At 49.4% G+C, this 18,867-nt stretch overlaps 1 protein-coding gene across 1 annotated transcript in view; it reads left to right on the top strand.

Moving 5' to 3' along the window:
• Positions 1-260: 260 nt before the first annotated feature.
• Positions 261-18,867, top strand: part of ATG14 (autophagy related 14) — a 47,738-nt gene continuing 29,131 nt past the window's right edge. Inside the window, exon 1 of the mRNA XM_060261837.1 lies at positions 261-510. Coding sequence (XP_060117820.1) covers positions 293-510 — 218 coding nt within the window. The 5' untranslated portion in view covers positions 261-292. The remainder of the gene's footprint in view (positions 511-18,867) is intronic.

Here is an 18,867-nt window from a genome sequence, read left to right as displayed (position 1 = left end):
TGTCACGTCACTCCAGCCCTCCGCTTTCCCGAAGCCTTCCATTCAGAAAAAAAAAACCCCACCGGTTTGCCTTTGGGTGACGTCACAGGCACAACGCTCCTCCCATCCCCGAGGAAGAACCTGGCCTGGGCGTGGCCTGTGACGCAACCACGCCTCCATCCTCTTCCCCGAAGCCCCGCCTCCGTCTCGGCCTCTCTTTCTCCCCCCCCCCCCCCCGGTCCCTTCCCGGCATGCCCCGGCTTGAAAACAAAGTCCCCACGTGACCGCTGGCCGCCGCGAGCCCGTCGGCAACATGGCGTCTCCCAGGGGCGGCGGTTGGCCGGGCCCGGCCTCCGGGTGGTGCCGGGCGGGCGGCGGAGCGGCTGAGGCGGCGGCCGAGGCCGGCGCGGAGGGCCTGTACGTGGCCGTGGAGCGCTGCCCGCTCTGCAACTCCACCCGCCGCCGCCTGACGTGCGCCAAGTGCGTCCGAGGAGGGGACTTCGTCTTCTTCGACGGGCGCGACTCCGAGCGGTGGGTGGGGAGCTGGGCTGCTGCCAGGGGCACTCTGCGTGTGCTCAGAGGCTCTCTTGCTGTCCTCCCCGAAACCAGCTGGGGGGTATCTTCAGACTACAGGGCAGGGCTGCCCAAACTTGCTTAATTTTAGACCAGGGGTGGCCAAACTTGCTTAATTTTAGACCAGGGCTGGCCAAACTTGCCCAATATTAGACCAGGGCTGGCCAAACTTGCTCAATTTTAGACCAGGGCTGGCCAAACTTGCCCAATTTTAGACCAGGGCTGGCCAAACTTGCTCAATTTTGGACCAGGGCTGGCCAAACTTGCTCAATTTTGGACCAGGGCTGGCCAAACTTGCTCAATTTTGGACCAGGGCTGGCCAAACTTGCTTCATTTTGGACCAGGGCTGGCCAAACTTGCCCAATTTTAGACCAGGGCTGGCCAAACTTGCTCAATTTTGGACCAGGACTGGCCAAACTTGCTCAATTTTGGACCAGGACTGGCCAAACTTGCTCAATTTTGGACCAGGACTGGCCAAACTTGCTCAATTTTGGACCAGGGGTGGCCAAACTTGCTTCATTTTGGACCAGGGCTGGCCAAATTTGCTTCATTGTGAACCAGGGCTGGCCAAATTTGCTTCATTGTGGACCAGGGGTGGCCAAACTAGCTTAATTTTAGACCAGGGCTTGCCAAACTTGCTTAATTTTAGACCAGGGGTGGCCAAACTTGCCCAATTTTAGACCAGGGGTGGCCAAACTTGCTTAATTTTAGACCAGGGGTGGCCAAACTTGCCCAATTTTAGACCAGGGCCGGCCAAACTTGCCCAATTTTAGACCAGGGCCGGCCAAACTTGCCCAATTTTAGACCACGGCTGGCCAAACTTGCTCAATTTTAGACCAGGGCTGGCCAAACTTGCTCAATTTTAGACCAGGGCTGGCCAAACGTGCTCCCTTTTGGACCAGGGCTGGCCAAACTTTCTTCATTTTGGACCAGGAGTGGCCAGACTTTCTTCATTTTAGACCATGGGTGGCCAAACTTGCTTAATTTTAGACCAGGTCCAAACTGCAGCTCGGGAGCCGCATGTGGTTCTTTCACACATATGGTGTGGCTCTCAAAGCCCCCACCGCCCCATCAGCGGCTGGCTTGGAGAAGGTGTTTGTCTCTTTAAATCACTTCTCCAAGCTAAGTCAGTCGGTGGCTTGGAGAAGGTATTGTAAGAGTTAAAGTTGCTTTCTTTCCACCTCTCCCCCTTCATCACATCTTCCTTCTCTCTCTTCCGGCTCTCAAACATCTGACATCCATGTCTTGTGCCTCTCAAACTTCTGAAGTTTATTCTATGTGGCTCTTACATTAAGCAAGTTTGGCCACCCTTGGTCTAGATGGAACTCTCTGTTTGGGGCAAGTGATGCTCTGTATTCTCGGTGCCTGGGCAGGGTGGTGCAGTGGGAGGGCTTCTAGTGTCCTGCCCCCACTGGTGGACCTCCTGTTGGCCCCTCGTTTTTTGGCCACTGTGACAGTGTTGGACTGGATGGGCCATTGGCCTGATCCAACAGTTGCTTTCTTTCCACCTCTTCCCCTTCACCACATCTTCCTCCCTCCCTCTCTCCCCTCAAACATCTGATATCCATGTCTTGTGGCTCTCAAATACCTGATGTTTATTTTCTATGCCTCTTATGTTAATCACGTTTGGCCACCCCTGTGTAAGAGCCACATCAAATAAATGTCAGATGTTTGAGAGCCACAACACACGCAGGCAGGAAAGCAAAGTAAACAGGAGGGAGATAGGGAAAGAAAGCAACTTTAAATGTATTCTCCAAGCCCCCAATTGAATTGGCTTGGAGAAATGATTTAAAGAGACAAATGCCTATTCCAAGCCAGCTGATGAGTTGCTTGGTGTAGAGAGCCAGTTTGGTGTAGTGGTTAAGTGTGCGGACTCTTGTCTGGGAGAACCAGATTTGATTTCCCACTTCTCCGCATGCACCTGCTGGAATAGCCTTGGGTTAGCCAGAACTATCACAGGAGATGTCATTGAAAGGGCAGCTACTGTGAGAACCCTCTCAGCTGCACCCGCCTCACAGGGTGTCTGTTGTGGCGGGGGGTGGGGGGGGGGGAGAAGATATAGGAGATTGTAAGCTGCTCTGAGAGTCTCTGATTCAGAGAGAAGGGCGGGGTATAAATCTGCAGTCTTCTTCTTCTTGTTGGGAACTTCAAGAGCCACATAATACCTGTAAAAGACCCACATGTGGCTCCTGACCCTCAGTGTGGCCACCCCTGCTACAGAGGGTCCCCCCTGGCCACTAGTAGAGGTTGGGGGGGCGTAGGGTTGCCAGATCCAGGTTGGTAAGTTTCTAAAGATTTGGGGATGGAGCCTAGGGAAGACAGGGACCTCAGTGGGGTACAATGCCACAGAGTCTATCCTCCAAGGCAGGCATGGGGCGGGGGCTCAGTGGGATACAATGCCACAGTCTATCCTCCAAAGAAGGCATGGGGGGGCGCAGTGGGATACAATGCCACAGAGTCTATCCTCCAAGGCAGGCATGGGGGGGCGCAGTGGGGTACAATGCCACAGAGTCTATCCTCCAAGGCAGGCATGGGGGGCGCGCAGTGGGATACAATGCCACAGAGTCTATCCTCCAAGGCAGGCATGGGGGGGCGCAGTGGGGTACAATGCCACAGAGTCTATCCTCCAAGGCAGGCATGGGGGGCGCAGTGGGATACAATGCCACAGAGTCTATCCTCCAAGGCAGGCATGGGGGGGCGCAGTGGGATACAATGCCACAGAGTCTATCCTCCAAGGCAGGCATGGGGGGGCGCAGTGGGATACAATGCCACAGAGTCTATCCTCCAAGGCAGGCATGGGGGGGAGCAGTGGGATACAATGCCACAGAGTCTATCCTCCAAGGCAGGCATGGTGGGGGCGCAGTGGGGTACAATGCCACAGAGTCTATCCTCTAAGGCAGGCATGGGGGGGGGGGCGCAGTGGGGTACAATGCCACAGAGTCTATCCTCTAAGGCAGGCATGGGGGGGGGCACAGTGGGATACAATGCCACAGAGTCTATCCTCCAAGGCAGGCATGGCCAAACTGTGGCTCTTCCACACATATTGTGTGACTTTCAAAGCTCCCAACACCTCAGCTGGTGGCCTAGAAAATGCATTTAAAGTTTCTTTCTTTCCACCTCTCCCTCCCAATCTGTTCCTTCCTTCCTTCCTCTCTCTCTCTTACGGCTCTCAAACATCTAATGTTCGTATCTTATGGTTCTCAAACATCTAATGTTTGTATCTTGTGGCTCTCAAACATCGGACATTTATTATGTGTGGCTCTTACGTTAAGCAAGTTTGGTCTCCCCTGCTCCAAAGCATCCATTTACTCCAGGGTCGTAGAAAGCTGCAGAGCCTTGTGAGCTAAATCCTACTTTGTGAGCTGCTGGCATTAAAGTTGTGAGCTGTGGCATCAATTAGTTTGCTCTGGGGCCATTTTTCCGGAGCTAAGGCAAAAACGTGTGAGTTGGAGGCTAAAGGAACTGTCAGCTCGCTCGCTCTAACTCAGAGGGAATACTAGCTACGGCCCACTTCGTGGCACCTGCCTCTTTTCCCTTGGAAGTGGTGCTGCTGAGGAGGGCTGGGCTGGGAAGCCGGTGCTCGTGACCCTCACTCTCCTCCCGGGGGAGGGCGGTCTTGGGATTTCTTTGGAGCCCCACCTACCTCATAGGGCTGTTGTGAGAAGATGGGGAAGGCAGGGCTTCAGTGACATCCAAAGTTTGTTTTCCCTCTCTTGGGATTTGGGTTTATGTAATATTGTCTATTCTTGGCAAGTTGTTTGAAGACCCTCCCCTGTTTTCTGTTGGGAAAAGCAAAGTCGAAAAGACAAAAGATGGGTAGCAGTATTTTTCTGTAGCAGCAGGAAAGATCAAGGGTCCAATAGCACCTTAAAGGTAAAATCCCCCCGTGCAAGCACCAGTCGTTTCTGACTCTGGGGTAACACTGCTTTCACAACATTTTCACAGCAGACTTTTTACAAGGTGGCTTGCCATTGCCTTCCCCAGTCCTCTACGCTTTCCCCCCAGCAAGCTGGGGACTCATTTGATCGACCTCGGAAGGCTGAGTCAACCTTGAGTCGGCTACCTGAACCCAGCTTTCACCAGGATCGAACTCAAGGTCGTGAGCGGAGCTTAGGACTACAGTACTGCAGCTTTACCGCTCTGCACCACAGGGCTCCCAGTAGCACCTTAAAGACTTAACAAAATCTGTGGCAGGGTATCAGCTTTTGGGAGTCACAGCTCACTTCTTCAGATACTGATACTTGAAGAAGTGAGCAGTGGCTCATAAAATCTCATCCCCTGCCGCAAATTCTGTTAGTCTTTAAGGTGCTACTGGACTCTTGATCTTTTCTACCGCTACAGACAAACTCAGCTACTCATCTTCACTATCAGAAGAAGTGACCAGCGTCTTGCAAAAGCTCCTCCTCGGCACAAATTTTTGTTAGTCTTGAAGGTTCTCCTGGAGTCTTGCTCTTTTTCCACTGCTGTAGCTTCATTTAATGAAGGTTTTTATGCTGGAACTACGGTGGAGCCAGTTTGGTGTAGTGGTTAAGTGTGCGGACTCTTGTCTGGGAGAACCGGGTTTGATTCCCCACTCCTCCCCTTGCACCTGCTGGAATGGCCTTGGGTCAGCCAGAGCTCTGGCAGAGGTTGTCCTTGAAAGGGCAGCTGCTGTGAGAGCCCTCTCCAGCCCCACCCACCTCACAGGGGGTCTGTTGTGGGGGAGGAAGGTAAAGGAGATTGTGAGCCCCTCTGTCTTTGAAAGAGCAGCTGCTGTGAGAGCCCTCTCAGCCCCACCCACCTCACAGGGTGTCTGTTGTGGGGGAGGAAGGGAAAGGAGATTGTAGGCCGCTCTGAGACTCTGTCCTGGGAAGGGCAGCTGCTGTGAGAGTCCTCTCCAGCCCCACCCACCTCACAGGGTGTCTGTTGTGGGGGAGGAAGGTAAAGGAGATTGTGAGCCGCTCTGAGACTCTTTGGAGTGGAGGGCAGGATATAAATCCAATATCTTCTTCTTTTATACGTTTTTGCAGGCAGGGCAGGCTAACGTATCAAACTACAGCGAAAATTCATCCTGTGGAGTGGGGCAAAGTAGCTACTTGGGGTATTTATTTATTTATATTTCGATTTATATCCCGCCCTTCCCACCGAAGTGGCTCAGGGCGGCTATAATAATAATAATAAATTTTATTTATATCCCGCCCTCCCCACCTCGGCAGGCTCAGGGCGGCTAACAACATTTTATAAAAACATACAATAGTAGATAGAAGCCTTTAGATTTAACATTAAAACATTAAACTTAATAACATTAAAACCAATCCAATAAGTACAGTTATTCAGCGGTATAGATCTTCAACCCGCATTGGCGGATCCTTAATTACCGATCTTCTTAGCAGTCCAAGTATGCAAGTTTAAAAAGGGCGGTCTTGCAGGCCCTGCGGAACTGATCAAGGTTCCGCAGGGCCCGCACCTCCTCGGGGAGTCGGTTCCATAGGGTAGGGGCCGCGATTGAAAATGCCCGTGCTCTAGTATTCTGATATTTAATCTCCTTCGGCCCAGGGATGGTCATTAGATTTTTCCCGACTGACCTCAGTGCTCTCTGGGGTTCATATGGGGAAAGACGGTCCCTATCCGTTTCTCAGCTGGAATGGAAATGTTCCAGATGAGGGGTAAAGAGCTGGTTGAGCACATACTGTCTCTGAGATTTGCAGATAAGGCTTCTATATCTTTTGGAGTTTTATTCCAAGTCGGGCATCTTCCCCATCCTCCCACCCTTGAAGGACATGGGAACTGCTTGCCTGTGATGTGGAGGTCCTAAATTCAGTCCCTGGCATCTCCACTTAAAAGGACCAGGTAGTAGGAGATGTGAAAGACCTCTGCATGTTATTCTGGAGAGCTGCTGTTTGGAGTACTGTGTACGATTCTGGTTACCGCACCTCAAAAAAGATATATCATTGGAAAAAGTGCAGAAAAAGGGCAACTAGAATAATTAAAGGGTTGGAACATTTTCCTTATGAAGAAAGGTTAAAACGCTTGGGGCTCTTTAGCTTGGAGAAACGTCGATTGCGGGTTTGACATGATAGAGGTTTACAAGATTATGCGCGGGATAGAGAAGGTGGAGAAAGACTATTCTCCCCTTCTCACAATACGAGAACTCGTGGGCGCTCAATGAAATTGCTGAGCAGTTGGGTTAGAATTGATAAAAGGAAGTACTTTTTCACCCAAAGGGTGATTAACACATGGAATTCACTGTCACAGGAGGTGGTGACAGCTGCCAGCATAGACAACTTCAAGAGGGGACTGGATAAACATATGGAGCAGAGATCCCATCAGTGGCTAAGCCACAGAGTGTAGATAGAACTCTGGGGCAGTGATGCTCTGTATTCTTGGTGCTTGAGGGGGGGCAACAGTGGGAGGACTTCTAGTGTTCTGGCCACACTGATGGACCTTCTAATGGCACCTGGGTTTTTGGCCACTGTGTGACACAGAGTGTTGAACTGGATGGGCCATTGACCTGATCCAGCATGGCTTCTCTTATGTTCTTATGTGACACAGAGTGTTGGACTGGATGAGCCACTGGCCTGATCCAGCATGGCTTCTCTTATGTTCTTATGTGACACAGAGTGTTGAACTGGATGGGCCACTGGCGTGACCCAACATGGCTTCTCTTATGTTCTTATGTGACACAGAGTGTTGGACTGGATGAGCCACTGGCCTGATCCAGCATGGCTTCTTTTATGTTCTTATGTGACACAGAGTGTTGAACTGGATGGGCCATTGGCGTGATCCAACATGGCTTCTCTTGTGTTCTTACCAGTTGGAGTAGACAAGACTGTCCTTGAGCAGCTGATGGTCTGATTCAGTGCAAGGCAGCTTCATGTACTTTCTGAATATTACTGTGAGGAGGGGCCGTGGCTCAGTGGTAGAGAATCTGCCTGCCGTTTAGTAGGTCCCAGGTTCAATTCCCTGGCATCTCAAGTTGAAAGGACCAGGCAGGAGGTGAGGGGAAAGACCTCTGCCTGAGACCCTGGAGAGCTGCTGCCAGTCTGAGTAGACAGTACCTACCTGGAGGGGCTGCTGGTCTGATTCGGCATATGGTAGCTTCGTGTATGTTGATGTGAGAGGTAGGCCCATGCTTTCTCCAAGCCAGGCAGCAGGTTGTTGGGGGCTTCAAGAGCCACGCGATGTGTGTGAAAGAGCCACATGTGGCTCCTGAGCCACCGTTTGGCCACCCCTGCTCTGAGGTAAAATTCAGTCTGCGACCATAGAAGAGCTGATGCCAGATGTATTGTCATCTCACAGAGGTCTGGGAGGAGCAGAGCAGCTCTGATAGCTGAGACAGCTGGAGAAATTGCTGAGAATTTCTGAGTTTTGAAGGACTACATTCTAAGGTTTGTGGGGCTGCCTAAAATTCTAAGGTGTGATAGCTGGGGAACTGCTCTTTGTTTGGTTGACGGCTCTTTGTTTGGTTGACTGCCTTAAGGGTGAAAGAGATTGAGAGTGATTGCTGCTGATTGAGAGTGATTGCTGAGGAGTGCCCTGCTCCACCTCTTTGCATTTTAAGCTGCGCCTTGCCAAAGGCGCGAGCCTTTGGCGCGAGCCGAAGGGCGAGAGCTAAAGGGCTCTTGGCCTGTGGCTCTTCGCCTAGGGGCTCTCTAAGGAGCAGGAACCCAGATCCCTGGCTTCCTTGTTCTCCAAATAAGGTAAGTTCCCAATAAGGTAAGTTTAGGTAAGTTGACCCGCCAGAAGGGGAGCCACTTAAACAGCATTTAAAGAGGACTGTATATTTTAATATATATATATATACAATGAAGATAGAATGCCAGCAGGGGGTTGGGGGCTTTCCAGTGTTTTGCACTGAGTGTCACATGTATGACTATCTGCCCAAAGGACAGAAGTCTTGGGTGTGTGCTCGATGCAAGGAGCTCCTGGTCCTCAGGGAACGAGTTCGTACCCTTGAGGCCGAGGTGACTGCCCTGGAGAAGCAGAGACGGTCAGTTAGGCACTTGGGGAAGACTCTCGGGGGCGTATTAGATGAGCCCCGCTCTGAACGTAGCAGCCCCGTTGCTGCCAGAGAGCGTGAGGGTCGAGAGGGAACAGGGCACCGTGCTGAGGATAAGGGGAATGCGCCCTCAGAAGGGACCTCTTCTTCGGTCGGTGAGCGGGAATCCTTTCGCGCCAAGGAACCATCCCTGAGCAGGGGGAGAGGGGGGGTATTGGTAGTTGGTGATTCGATCATTAGGCAAGTAGACAGCCGGGTGGCGAAACCGCGTACTGACCGTATGGTGACTTGCCTGCCTGGTGCGAAGGTAGCGGACATTACGCGTGTAGTAGATAGACTGATAGACAGTGCTGGGGAGGAGCCTGTGGTCGTGGTACATGTTGGCACCAACGATGTGGGGAAATGCAGTCGTGAGGTCCTGGAGGAAAAATTTAGGCTGCTAGGCGGGAGACTTAAGGCCAGGACCTCCAAGGTAGCCTTCTCGGAAGTGCTACCTGTTCCACGTGCAGGGCAGGAGAGACAGGCACAAATTAGAAGTCTCAATGTGTGGATGAGACGATGGTGTAAGGAGGAAGGGTTTAAGTTTGTTAGGCACTGGGATGCTTTCTGGAACAAGCGGGAGCTGTACAAAAGAGACGGTCTCCACTTGTCCCCGGATGGAACCAGGCTGCTGGCGCTTAAAATCAAAAAGGTGGCAGAGCAGTTTTTAAACTAAATCTTGGGGGAAAGCCGACAGGAGATGAAATGTCTCTGGTTCGGGAGGACTCGTCTCAAAGAGATGAAGGGTTAGCTGCTATTTTTCTACCGGGTAACGGACCGGAGTTGTCCACTGTGAAGGTGACAAACAATATGGACTGTCTGCCAGTGTCTCGAGGCGGCAGGAGGAAGGTGGCGGGCCTAGCTCGCCTGGGAAATTATAGATGTTTGTATGCAAATGCTAGAAGTGTTCAAAGTAAAATTGGTGAATTGGAATGTTTAGTGCTGGGAGAAAACATAGACATTGTGGGAATTTCAGAAACTTGGTGGAATGAGGAGAATCAGTGGGACACGGTGATTCCTGGATATAAGCTATATCGGAAGGATAGGGAGGGAAGGGTTGGAGGTGGGGTGGCTCTGTATGTCAGAGAGGATATACGGTCCAGTAAGGCTGAGATCAGAGAATTAGATTCACTTTTAGAAATGCTTTGGGTTGAAATAGAGGGCCCAAAAGGAAATTTAACTATGGGAGTTTGTTATCGCCCACCAAATCAAAAGAGAGAGGACGATTATAATATGATGGAAGGCTTAAAGATAGCGGCTAAACGTAAAAACTGTGTTGTAATAGGTGATTTTAACTACCCGCAGATTGATTGGGTCAATATGTGTTCTGGTCGAGAGAAAGAGATTGAGTTTCTTGATGCTCTCAATGACTGTGCTATGGAGCAGATGGTCTCAGAACCTACCAGGGGTGGGGCGATCCTGGATTTGGTCCTAAGTAATGCCCAAGACTTGGTGAGAGATGTAAAAGTGATTGCGCCGCTTGGGAGCAGTGACCATAATGTTATTGATTTCACCGTTTGTATAAATAGGGAGTTGTCCAAAAAGACCACCATAACCACGTTTAACTTTAAAAGGGGTAAATACACTGAGATGAGGAGGCATGTGAGGAAGAAACTGAAAGGAAAGGTACATACGGTCAAAACCCTTGAGAAAGCTTGGACGCTATTTAAAACTATAATCCTAGAAGCTCAGATAAAATACATACCACAAGTTAGGAAAGGCACAAACAGGCATAAGAAAAGGCCTGCGTGGTTAACAAATAAAGTAATGGAAGCTGTAAAAGGTAAGAAGGACTCCTTTAAGCGGTGGAAAACCAGTCCAAGTGAGATTAGTAAAAGGGAACACAGGCTGTGGCAAATCAAATGCAAGACTGTGATCAGGCAGGCAAAAAGGGACTATGAGGAGCATATTGCAAAAAACATAAAGACCAACAATAAAACTTTCTTCAAATATATTAGAAGTAGGAAACCAGCCAGGGAGGCAGTGGGGCCCTTGGATGACCAAGGGGTAAAAGGATTACTGAAGGAGGATAGGGAAATGGCTGAAAAGCTAAATGAATTTTTTGCCTCCGTCTTCACTGTAGAAGACGAGAACTTTTTGCCCGCCCCAGAACCACTAATTTTGGAAGGGGTGTTGAAAGACCTGAGTCAGATTGAGGTGACAAATGAGGAGGTCCTACAACTGATAGACAAATTAAAAACTAATAAGTCACCGGGTCCGGATGGCATACATCCGAGAGTTCTGAAGGAACTCAAAGTTGAACTTGTGGATCTTCTAACAAAAATCTGTAATCTTTCATTGAAATCTGCCTCCATTCCTGAGGACTGGAAGGTAGCAAATGTCACCCCCATCTTTAAAAAAGGTTCCAGAGGAGATCCGGGAAACTACAGGCCAGTCAGTCTGACTTCAATACCGGGAAAGTTGGTAGAAACCATTATCAAGGACAGAATGAGTAGGCACATTGATGAACACGGGTTATTGAGGAAGACTCAGCATGGGTTCTGCAAGGGAAGATCTTGCCTCACTAACCTGTTGCATTTCTTTGAGGGGGTGAACAAACATGTGGACAAAGGAGACCCGATAGATGTTGTTTACCTTGACTTCCAGAAAGCTTTTGATAAAGTTCCTCATCAAAGGCTACTTAGAAAGCTTGAGAATCATGGAGTAAAAGGACAGGTCCTCTTGTGGACCAAAAACTGGCTGAGTAATAGGAAGCAGAGAGTGAGTATAAATGGGCAGTCTTCGCAGTGGAGGACGGTAAGCAGTGGGGTGCCGCAGGGCTCGGTACTGGGTCCCATGCTTTTTAACTTGTTCATAAATGATTTAGAGTTCGGAGTGAGCAGTGAAGTGGCCAAGTTTGCGGATGACACTAAATTGTTCAGGGTGGTGAGAACCAGAGAGGATTGTGAGGAACTCCAAAGGGATCTGTTGAGGCTGGGTGAGTGGGCGTCAACGTGGCAGATGCGGTTCAATGTGGCCAAGTGCAAAGTAATGCACATTGGGGCTAAGAATCCCAGCTACAAATACAAGTTGATGGGGTGTGAACTGGCAGAGACTGATCAAGAGAGAGATCTTGGGGTCATGATAGATAACTCACTGAAAGTGTCAAGACAGTGTGCGTTTGCAATAAAAAAGGCCAATGCCATGCTGGGAATTATTAGGAAGGGAATTGAAAACAAATCAGCCAGTATCATAATGCCCCTGTATAAATCGATGGTGCGGTCTCATTTGGAGTACTGTGTGCAGTTCTGGTCGCCGCACCTCAAAAAGGATATTATAGCTTTAGAGAAGGTGCAGAGAAGGGCAACTAGAATGATTAAACGGCTGGAGCACTTTCCCTATGAAGAAAGGTTGAAACGCTTGGGACTCTTTAGCTTGGAGAAACGTCGACTGCGGGGTGACATGATAGAGGTTTACAAGATAATGCATGGAATGGAGAAAGTAGAGAAAGAAGTACTTTTCTCCCTTTCTCACAATACAAGAACTCGTGGGCATTCGATGAAATTGCTGAGCAGACAGGTTAAGACGGATAAAAGGAAGTACTTCTTCACCCAAAGGGTGATTAACATGTGGAATTCACTGCCACAGGAGGTGGTGGCGGCCACAAGTATAGCCACCTTCAAGAGGGGTTTAGATAAAAATATGGAGCACAGGTCCATCAGTGGCTATTAGCCACAGTGTATGGAGCACAGGTCCATCAGTGGCTATTAGCCACAGTGTATGGAGCACAGGTCCATCAGTGGCTATTAGCCACAGTGTATGTGTGTATATAACATTTTTTGCCACTGTGTGACACAGAGTGTTGGACTTGATGGGCCGTTGGCCTGATCCAACATGGCTTCTCTTATGTTCTTATGTTCTTATGAACTGAAGTCTCATAAGCGTAGATAGATCACCCTGAGTGAAATTGAGTCACGTGAAGTTTCATGGAATTATCCCAAAACACGTCTGATATCCAGAATACATTGATATTGTGCACTATTATGTTGTTGAAAGATATTGTACGCTCTTGAGAGAGCCAGTTTGGTGTAGTAGTTAAGTGTGCCAACTCTTATCTGGGAGAACTGGGTTTGATTCCCCACTCCTCCACCTGCAGCTGCTGGAATGGCCTTGGGTCAGCCACAGCTCTGGCAGAAGTTGTCCTTGAAAGGGCAGCTGCTGGGAGAGCCCTCTCAGTCCCACCCACCTCACAGGGTGCCTGTTGTGAGGGAGGAAGGGAAAGGAGATTGTAGGCCGCTCTGGGACTCTGTCCTTGGAAGGGCAGTTTTTGGGAGAGCCCTCTCAGCCCCACCCTCTTCACAGGGTGTCTGTTGTGGGGGAGGAAGGGAAAGGAGATTGTAGGCGGCTCTGAGACTTTGTCCTTGAAAGGGCAGCTGCTGTGCAAGTCCTCTCAGCCCCACCCACCTCACAGGGTGTCTGTTGTTGGGAGGGAGATAAAGGAGATTGTGAGCTGCTCTGAGACTCTTGAGTGGAGGGCGGAATATAAATCCAATGTCGTCGTCGTCTTTATTACATTGTTGGAATTTGTGTCTTTTACGGAGACTGCCTTCATTCAGTTGTACCAAGAGTACCAGTTATTTACGATCGCAGCTTTGCTTTTACATTTCTGGGTTTTTTACTGTGATTCTTCTGCTGTATTTGGTTCTCTTTACTCACCATGCCTGGTAGCCATTGATGGACTTGCCCATGGATGTCCAGCGTCCTTTTAAAGCTATCTGCGCTCCCAGTCGTTGCTATCTTACTCATTGAGTAAAAAAGTATTTCCATTTGCCTGTACTGAAGCTGCCTTATATTGGGCAAGTCCCTTGGTTCGTTCAGGCCAGTGTTTTTCCACACTGCTCCGGTGACCGGTGGTGACATTCCAAGACTTCAGGCGGAGGGTGACTTCTAACCCTGCCGCCCGAGGTCCTTGTAACTGGAGCTGTTTACTCTAGAAGCAAGTCTCATGGCTCTAACGGAGCTTACCGCCAAGTTGACATGTGTAGGATTGCAGTCTTAATATTTTGAAACCACCGTAGCTAATAGTGGCGGGACACCGCGTGGCTGATGAAAGCCACAAAACCGTGGGTAGCGTAGCAGCGAGCGTGGTGTTGTGGTTAAAGCATTGCATTAGAGGTCCATTATTTTAATGTTTAATTATTAATTCTTTTAATGTTTAATTTATATATTGTATTGTATTATCCTGTTTATTGACTGCACTATTTTGTTTTATTGTCATAACATGATATTTCTATATCATGCCTTCGTAAGCCGCCCTGAGCCTGCCTAGGCGGGGAGGGCGGGGTATAAATAAAAATTTATAATTATTATATTTTTATTATCCGTGGCAATTAGCCACAGGGTATTGATGGAACTCTCTGTCTGGGGCAGTGATGCTCTGTGTTCTTTGTTCTTGGAGGGGACAACAGTGGGAGGGCTTCTAGTGTCCTGGCCCCACTGGTGGACCTCCTGATGGCACCTGGGTTTTTTGGTCACTGTGTGACACAGAGTGTTGGACCGGATGGGCCATTGGCCTGATCCAACATGGCTTCTCGTATGTTCTTATGTCTGAGGCAGTGGTGCTCTGTATTCTTGATGCTTGGGTGGGGCACAGTGGAAGGGCTTCTAGCTCCACTGGTGGACCTCCACTGGTGATGGCCACTTGGGTTTTTTGGCCACCATGTGACACAGAGTATTGGACTGGATGGGCCATTGACCTAATTCAACATGGCTTCTCTTATGTTCTTATTTCTGGGGCAGTGATGCTCTGTATTCTTGGTGCTTGGGAGCACAGTGGGCGGGCTTCTAGTGTCCTGGCCGCACTGATGGACCTCCTGATGGCACCTGGGTTTTTTGGCCACGGTGTGACACGGAGTATTGGACTGGATTGGCCATTGGCCTGATCCAACATGTCTTCTCTTATGTTCTTACGGTCTGAGAGATCTAGCTTTGAACCCCTGCTTGTGCCACGGAAGCTTGCTGGGTGAAGCTCGGGCCACCCTCAGCCTGACCTCCCTCACAGGGCTGTTGTGAGGTTAAAACAGAGGAGAGGAGAATAATGTAAGCCATTTTGGCCCCCGTTGGGGTAGAAGGTGGGCTGTAAATCAAGTAAATAAAAAGCAAGTAAATAAAGTGGTGGTCTAGGAACTGGGACAGTTGGGTTCGAATCCCAACTCTGCCGTGGATGCTCTCTGTGTGACCTTGATCCTGCTACAGCATCTCAGCCTAACCCAATTCACAAGCTTGTTGTTGCAAAGATAAAGGGGAGGGGAGCAATGTGAGAAGATGATGATGATATTGGATTTATATCGCACCCTATACTTTGAATCTCAAGAGTCTCAGAGCAGTCACAATCTCCTTTTCCTCCCCCCCCTCACAGCAGACACCCTGTGAGGTGGGTGGGGCTGAGAGAGCTCTGACAGAAGCTGCCCTTTCAAGTACAACTCCTACTAAAGCTATGGCTGACCCAAGGTCATTCCAGCAGCTGCAAGTGGAGGAGTGGGGAATCAAACCCGGTTCTCCCAGATAAGAGTCCACACACTTAACCACTACACCAAAGTGGCTCTTTAAGCCATGTTAGGTCTGAATTAGGGACCTTATTAGGGAGAACATTGGGATATAGAATCTTGGAGCTTGAAGTGACCTGCGGGGTCATCTAGTCCAACCCCCTGCACAATGCAGGAAATTCACAAATACCTCCCCCTAAATTCACAGGATCCTCATTGCTGTCAGATGGTCATCTAACCTCTGTTTAAAAACCTCCAAGGAAGGAGAGCCCACCACCTCCCGAGGAAGCCTGTTCCCCTCAGGAACTGCTCTAAACTCACAAATACCTCCCCCTAAATTCACAGGATCCTCATTGCTGTCAGATGGCCCTCTTGCCTCTGTTTCAAAACCTCCAAGGAAGGAGAGCCCACCACCTCCCGAGGAAGCCTGTTCCACTGAGGAACCGCTCTAAACTCACAAACTCCTCCCCCTAAATTCACAGGATCTTCATTGCTGTCAGATGGCCATCTAGCCTCTGTTTAAGAACCTACAAGGAAAGAGAGCCCACCACCTCCCGAGGAAGCCTGTTCCACTGAGGAACTGCTCTAACGGTCAGGAAGTTCTTCCTCATGTTGAGCTGGAAACTCTTTTGATTTAATTTCAACCCATTGGTTCTGGTCCTACCTTCCAGGGCCCCAGAAAACAACTCCACACCATCCTTCATAGGACAGCCCTTCAGCTACTTGAAGATGGTGATCCTATCACCTCTCAGCCGCCTCCTCTCCTTTTTAAAAGAAACCTTTAAAAAATACCCAGCCTGATGAGAACTGAATATGCCCAGCAGGGTAGAATGTTGAGAGAGGGGATAGAATGTTGAGAGAGCCAAGTGTCAATTAAAGGGAAGCCAGGGGTGTGAGAGATTCCTCAAGTTCATCCCACTGTTGCGATTTTTAGCAGAAGCCCCAGTTGTGGTTCCTAACTTCAAGCTTCATAGGTCTTTAGGGCTGCTTAAAAATAGGATTGAAGGGGACTATCTATCATGGAACGTCTCCTGAATCACACATTTATTTCCTGCTGGACTGATGCCCAGTGCAACTGTCCATATGATTCAGTCCAACTGCCCGTGTTCCAGAAGTATGAGCTCAGTCAAGGTTTAATTGCCATCATTGAACCCAGGCGTGGCAGGAATTCATGCCGGCAATGCAAACAGGGTTGACCTCTCCTGCCCTCGATCTCTGCCATGTGTTTTGGCATTGCAGTCACGGGAAAGGCGTCGGGAGGTGGAGAGGGTTAGTTTCAGGAACTGACAAAGCTAAGAACTGGTGTAACTTTGCTGGTTAAGGTAGGAAAGACTCCGGTTCAAATCTGAGCTCCGAAATGTCCTCAGACAGTCCAAGAAAAACAAGTTAAGAACATAAGAGAAGCCATGTTGGATCAGGCCAGTGGCCCCTCCAGTCCAGCACTCTGTGTCACTTAAGAACATAAGACAAGCCATGTTGGATCAGGCCAGTGGCCCATCCAATCCAACACTCTGTGTCACAGAAGAGAAGCCATGTTGGATCAGGCCAGTGGCCCATCCAGTCCAACACTCTGTGTCACAGAAGAGAAGCCATGTTGGATCAGGCCAGTGGCCTATCCAGTCCAACACTCTGTGTCACATAAGAACATAAGAGAAGCCATGTTGGATCAGGCCAGTGGCCCATCCAGTCCAACACTCTGTGTCACATAAGAACATAACAGAAGCCATGTAGGATCAGGCCAGTGGCCCATCCAGTCCAACACTCTGTGTCACACTTAAGAACATAAGAGAAGCCATGTTGGATCAGGCCAGTGGCCCATCCAGTCCAACACTCTGTGTCACACAGTGGCCAAAAAAATTATACACACACACACTGTGGCTAATAGCCACTGATGGACCTCTGCTCCATATATTTATCTAACCCCCTTTTGAAGCTGGCTATGCTTGTAGCCACCACCACCTCCTGTGGCAGTGAATTCCACATGTTAGTCACCCTTAGGGTGAAGAAGGACTTCCTTTTCTCCAGGAAAGAGAGGAAGATGCTACTGAATTTATACCCCACCCTTCACTCTGAGTCTCAGAGCGACTTACAATCTCCTTTACTTCCCCCCACACACACACACACACAACAGAGACCCTGTGCAGTAGGTGGGGCTGAGAGAGCTCTCCCAGAAGCTGCTCTTTCACGGACAGCTCTGTAAGAGCTATGGCTGACTCAAGGCCATTCCAGCAGCTGCAAGTGGAAGAAGAAGACTGCAGATTTATACCCCGCCCTTCTCTCTGAATCAGAGTCTCAGAGCGACTCACAATCTCCTTTATCTTTTTTCCCCCACAACAGACACCCTGTGAGGTAGGTGGGGCTGAGAGAGCTCTCCCAGAAGCTGCCCTTTCAAGGACAACCTCTCCCCGAGCTATGGCTGACCCAAGGCCATTCCAGCAGCTGCGACTGGACGAGTGGGAATCAAACCCAGTTCTCCCAGAGAAGAGCCCACGCGCTTAACCACTGCACCGAACTGGTGCAAGGGCTGTTAAGACACATTTTTCCAATCCGGCCACCTTCAACGAAATCTGCAGAGTCCCCGTTCTGTTCAGCCAGACAAGACACAGCAATCGGGCAGTCCCCAAGGGAGAGGTCTCGGGGCTGAATCATGACGCTGAACCGCAAAGCTGTCTTAAGATTCAGAACCGGGTAAACGACTCTACTCAGCAGTTGGCATCAGGGTGACCTCACGTGTGCGCTATTGATTGATGACCACTTCTCGTCTCATTTCAAGGCTTGTGTTTGTGATTTCATCCCCCTGGAATGCTGTCCGAAAGCCAAGTCAAGCTCCTGTCACTGAAGTCAAAACATAGGTGCACCTTTCCCTAATAGCCCTGAGGGGTTACACTTGCAACGGATCGCAGTGAGAGTTGCCCATCCTAAAAGGAGCCCGTCCTGTTGTGCTCCTGCATGAGTCACTGTTCTGAATGGATTCAGAGGGTAGCTGCGTCGTTCCGCAGTAGAACGGTTAGATTTGAGTCTGCCAGCGTCTTGCTCGTAGGTCTTCGGGGTACTTACTGGACTCAAACCTAACAGTTCTGAATGAGTCTCCTGGAGGCAGCTCAGGGCTGGGACTCGCACAGAGATGCAGCAGGCAGCCTCCCATGAAGACCAGTAATTTGGCTGTGCCTCAGGCGGGTTTGGTTCATGTAGTCCAATTGGAACCAGGAACCCAGCAGAAATTACCCATCCCCTGTGAAGGGTGATTGAAGGGAGACAAAGTTATGAAAACCACCCGACACTGGGCTGAGATGTACAGCGTGGGACTATTATTAGTATTATTATTATTATTATTATTATTATTATTATTATTATTATTATTATTATAATACCATATCGCTTAGTGTCGTGTGGTTTTCATATATCGTTCAAACCATCACTCCATATATTGTTTTGTATATTGGTGCAAAGGGAGGCGAAACCAGAACAGCAAATCATGCAGAGGCGTGTCATCCACACTCCTTTGTTAGATGGGTCTGCAGCAGCCTTTCGTGTTTTCATTCAGTCTGTTTCTCGCAGCTTGGCGAGCGTTGCTGCAAACCATGACAACGCAAAGAGTACACGATGTTGTCGCTTTCCGTGTTCTTTTTAAATACGGTTTGTCTTCTGTAATGTATTATAGAAGTGAGTTTAAGCAATCGAAAACATGCCTGGTAGGACAGGAAAGAAAAGCCAAGTGATAATTTTTTCCCTTTCATATTCCACTGTTGCATGGCCAAATTACCGTTCGGTAAGCTCTCTTAAGCCTTTCGGCCCGCATCTGTCTAATTTCCT

Source organism: Heteronotia binoei, chromosome 21 (genome assembly GCF_032191835.1).
Source record: "Heteronotia binoei isolate CCM8104 ecotype False Entrance Well chromosome 21, APGP_CSIRO_Hbin_v1, whole genome shotgun sequence".
In the NCBI taxonomy this organism is placed as follows: Eukaryota; Metazoa; Chordata; class Lepidosauria; order Squamata; family Gekkonidae; genus Heteronotia; species Heteronotia binoei.
This window is presented reverse-complemented; position numbering and strand designations above follow the sequence as displayed.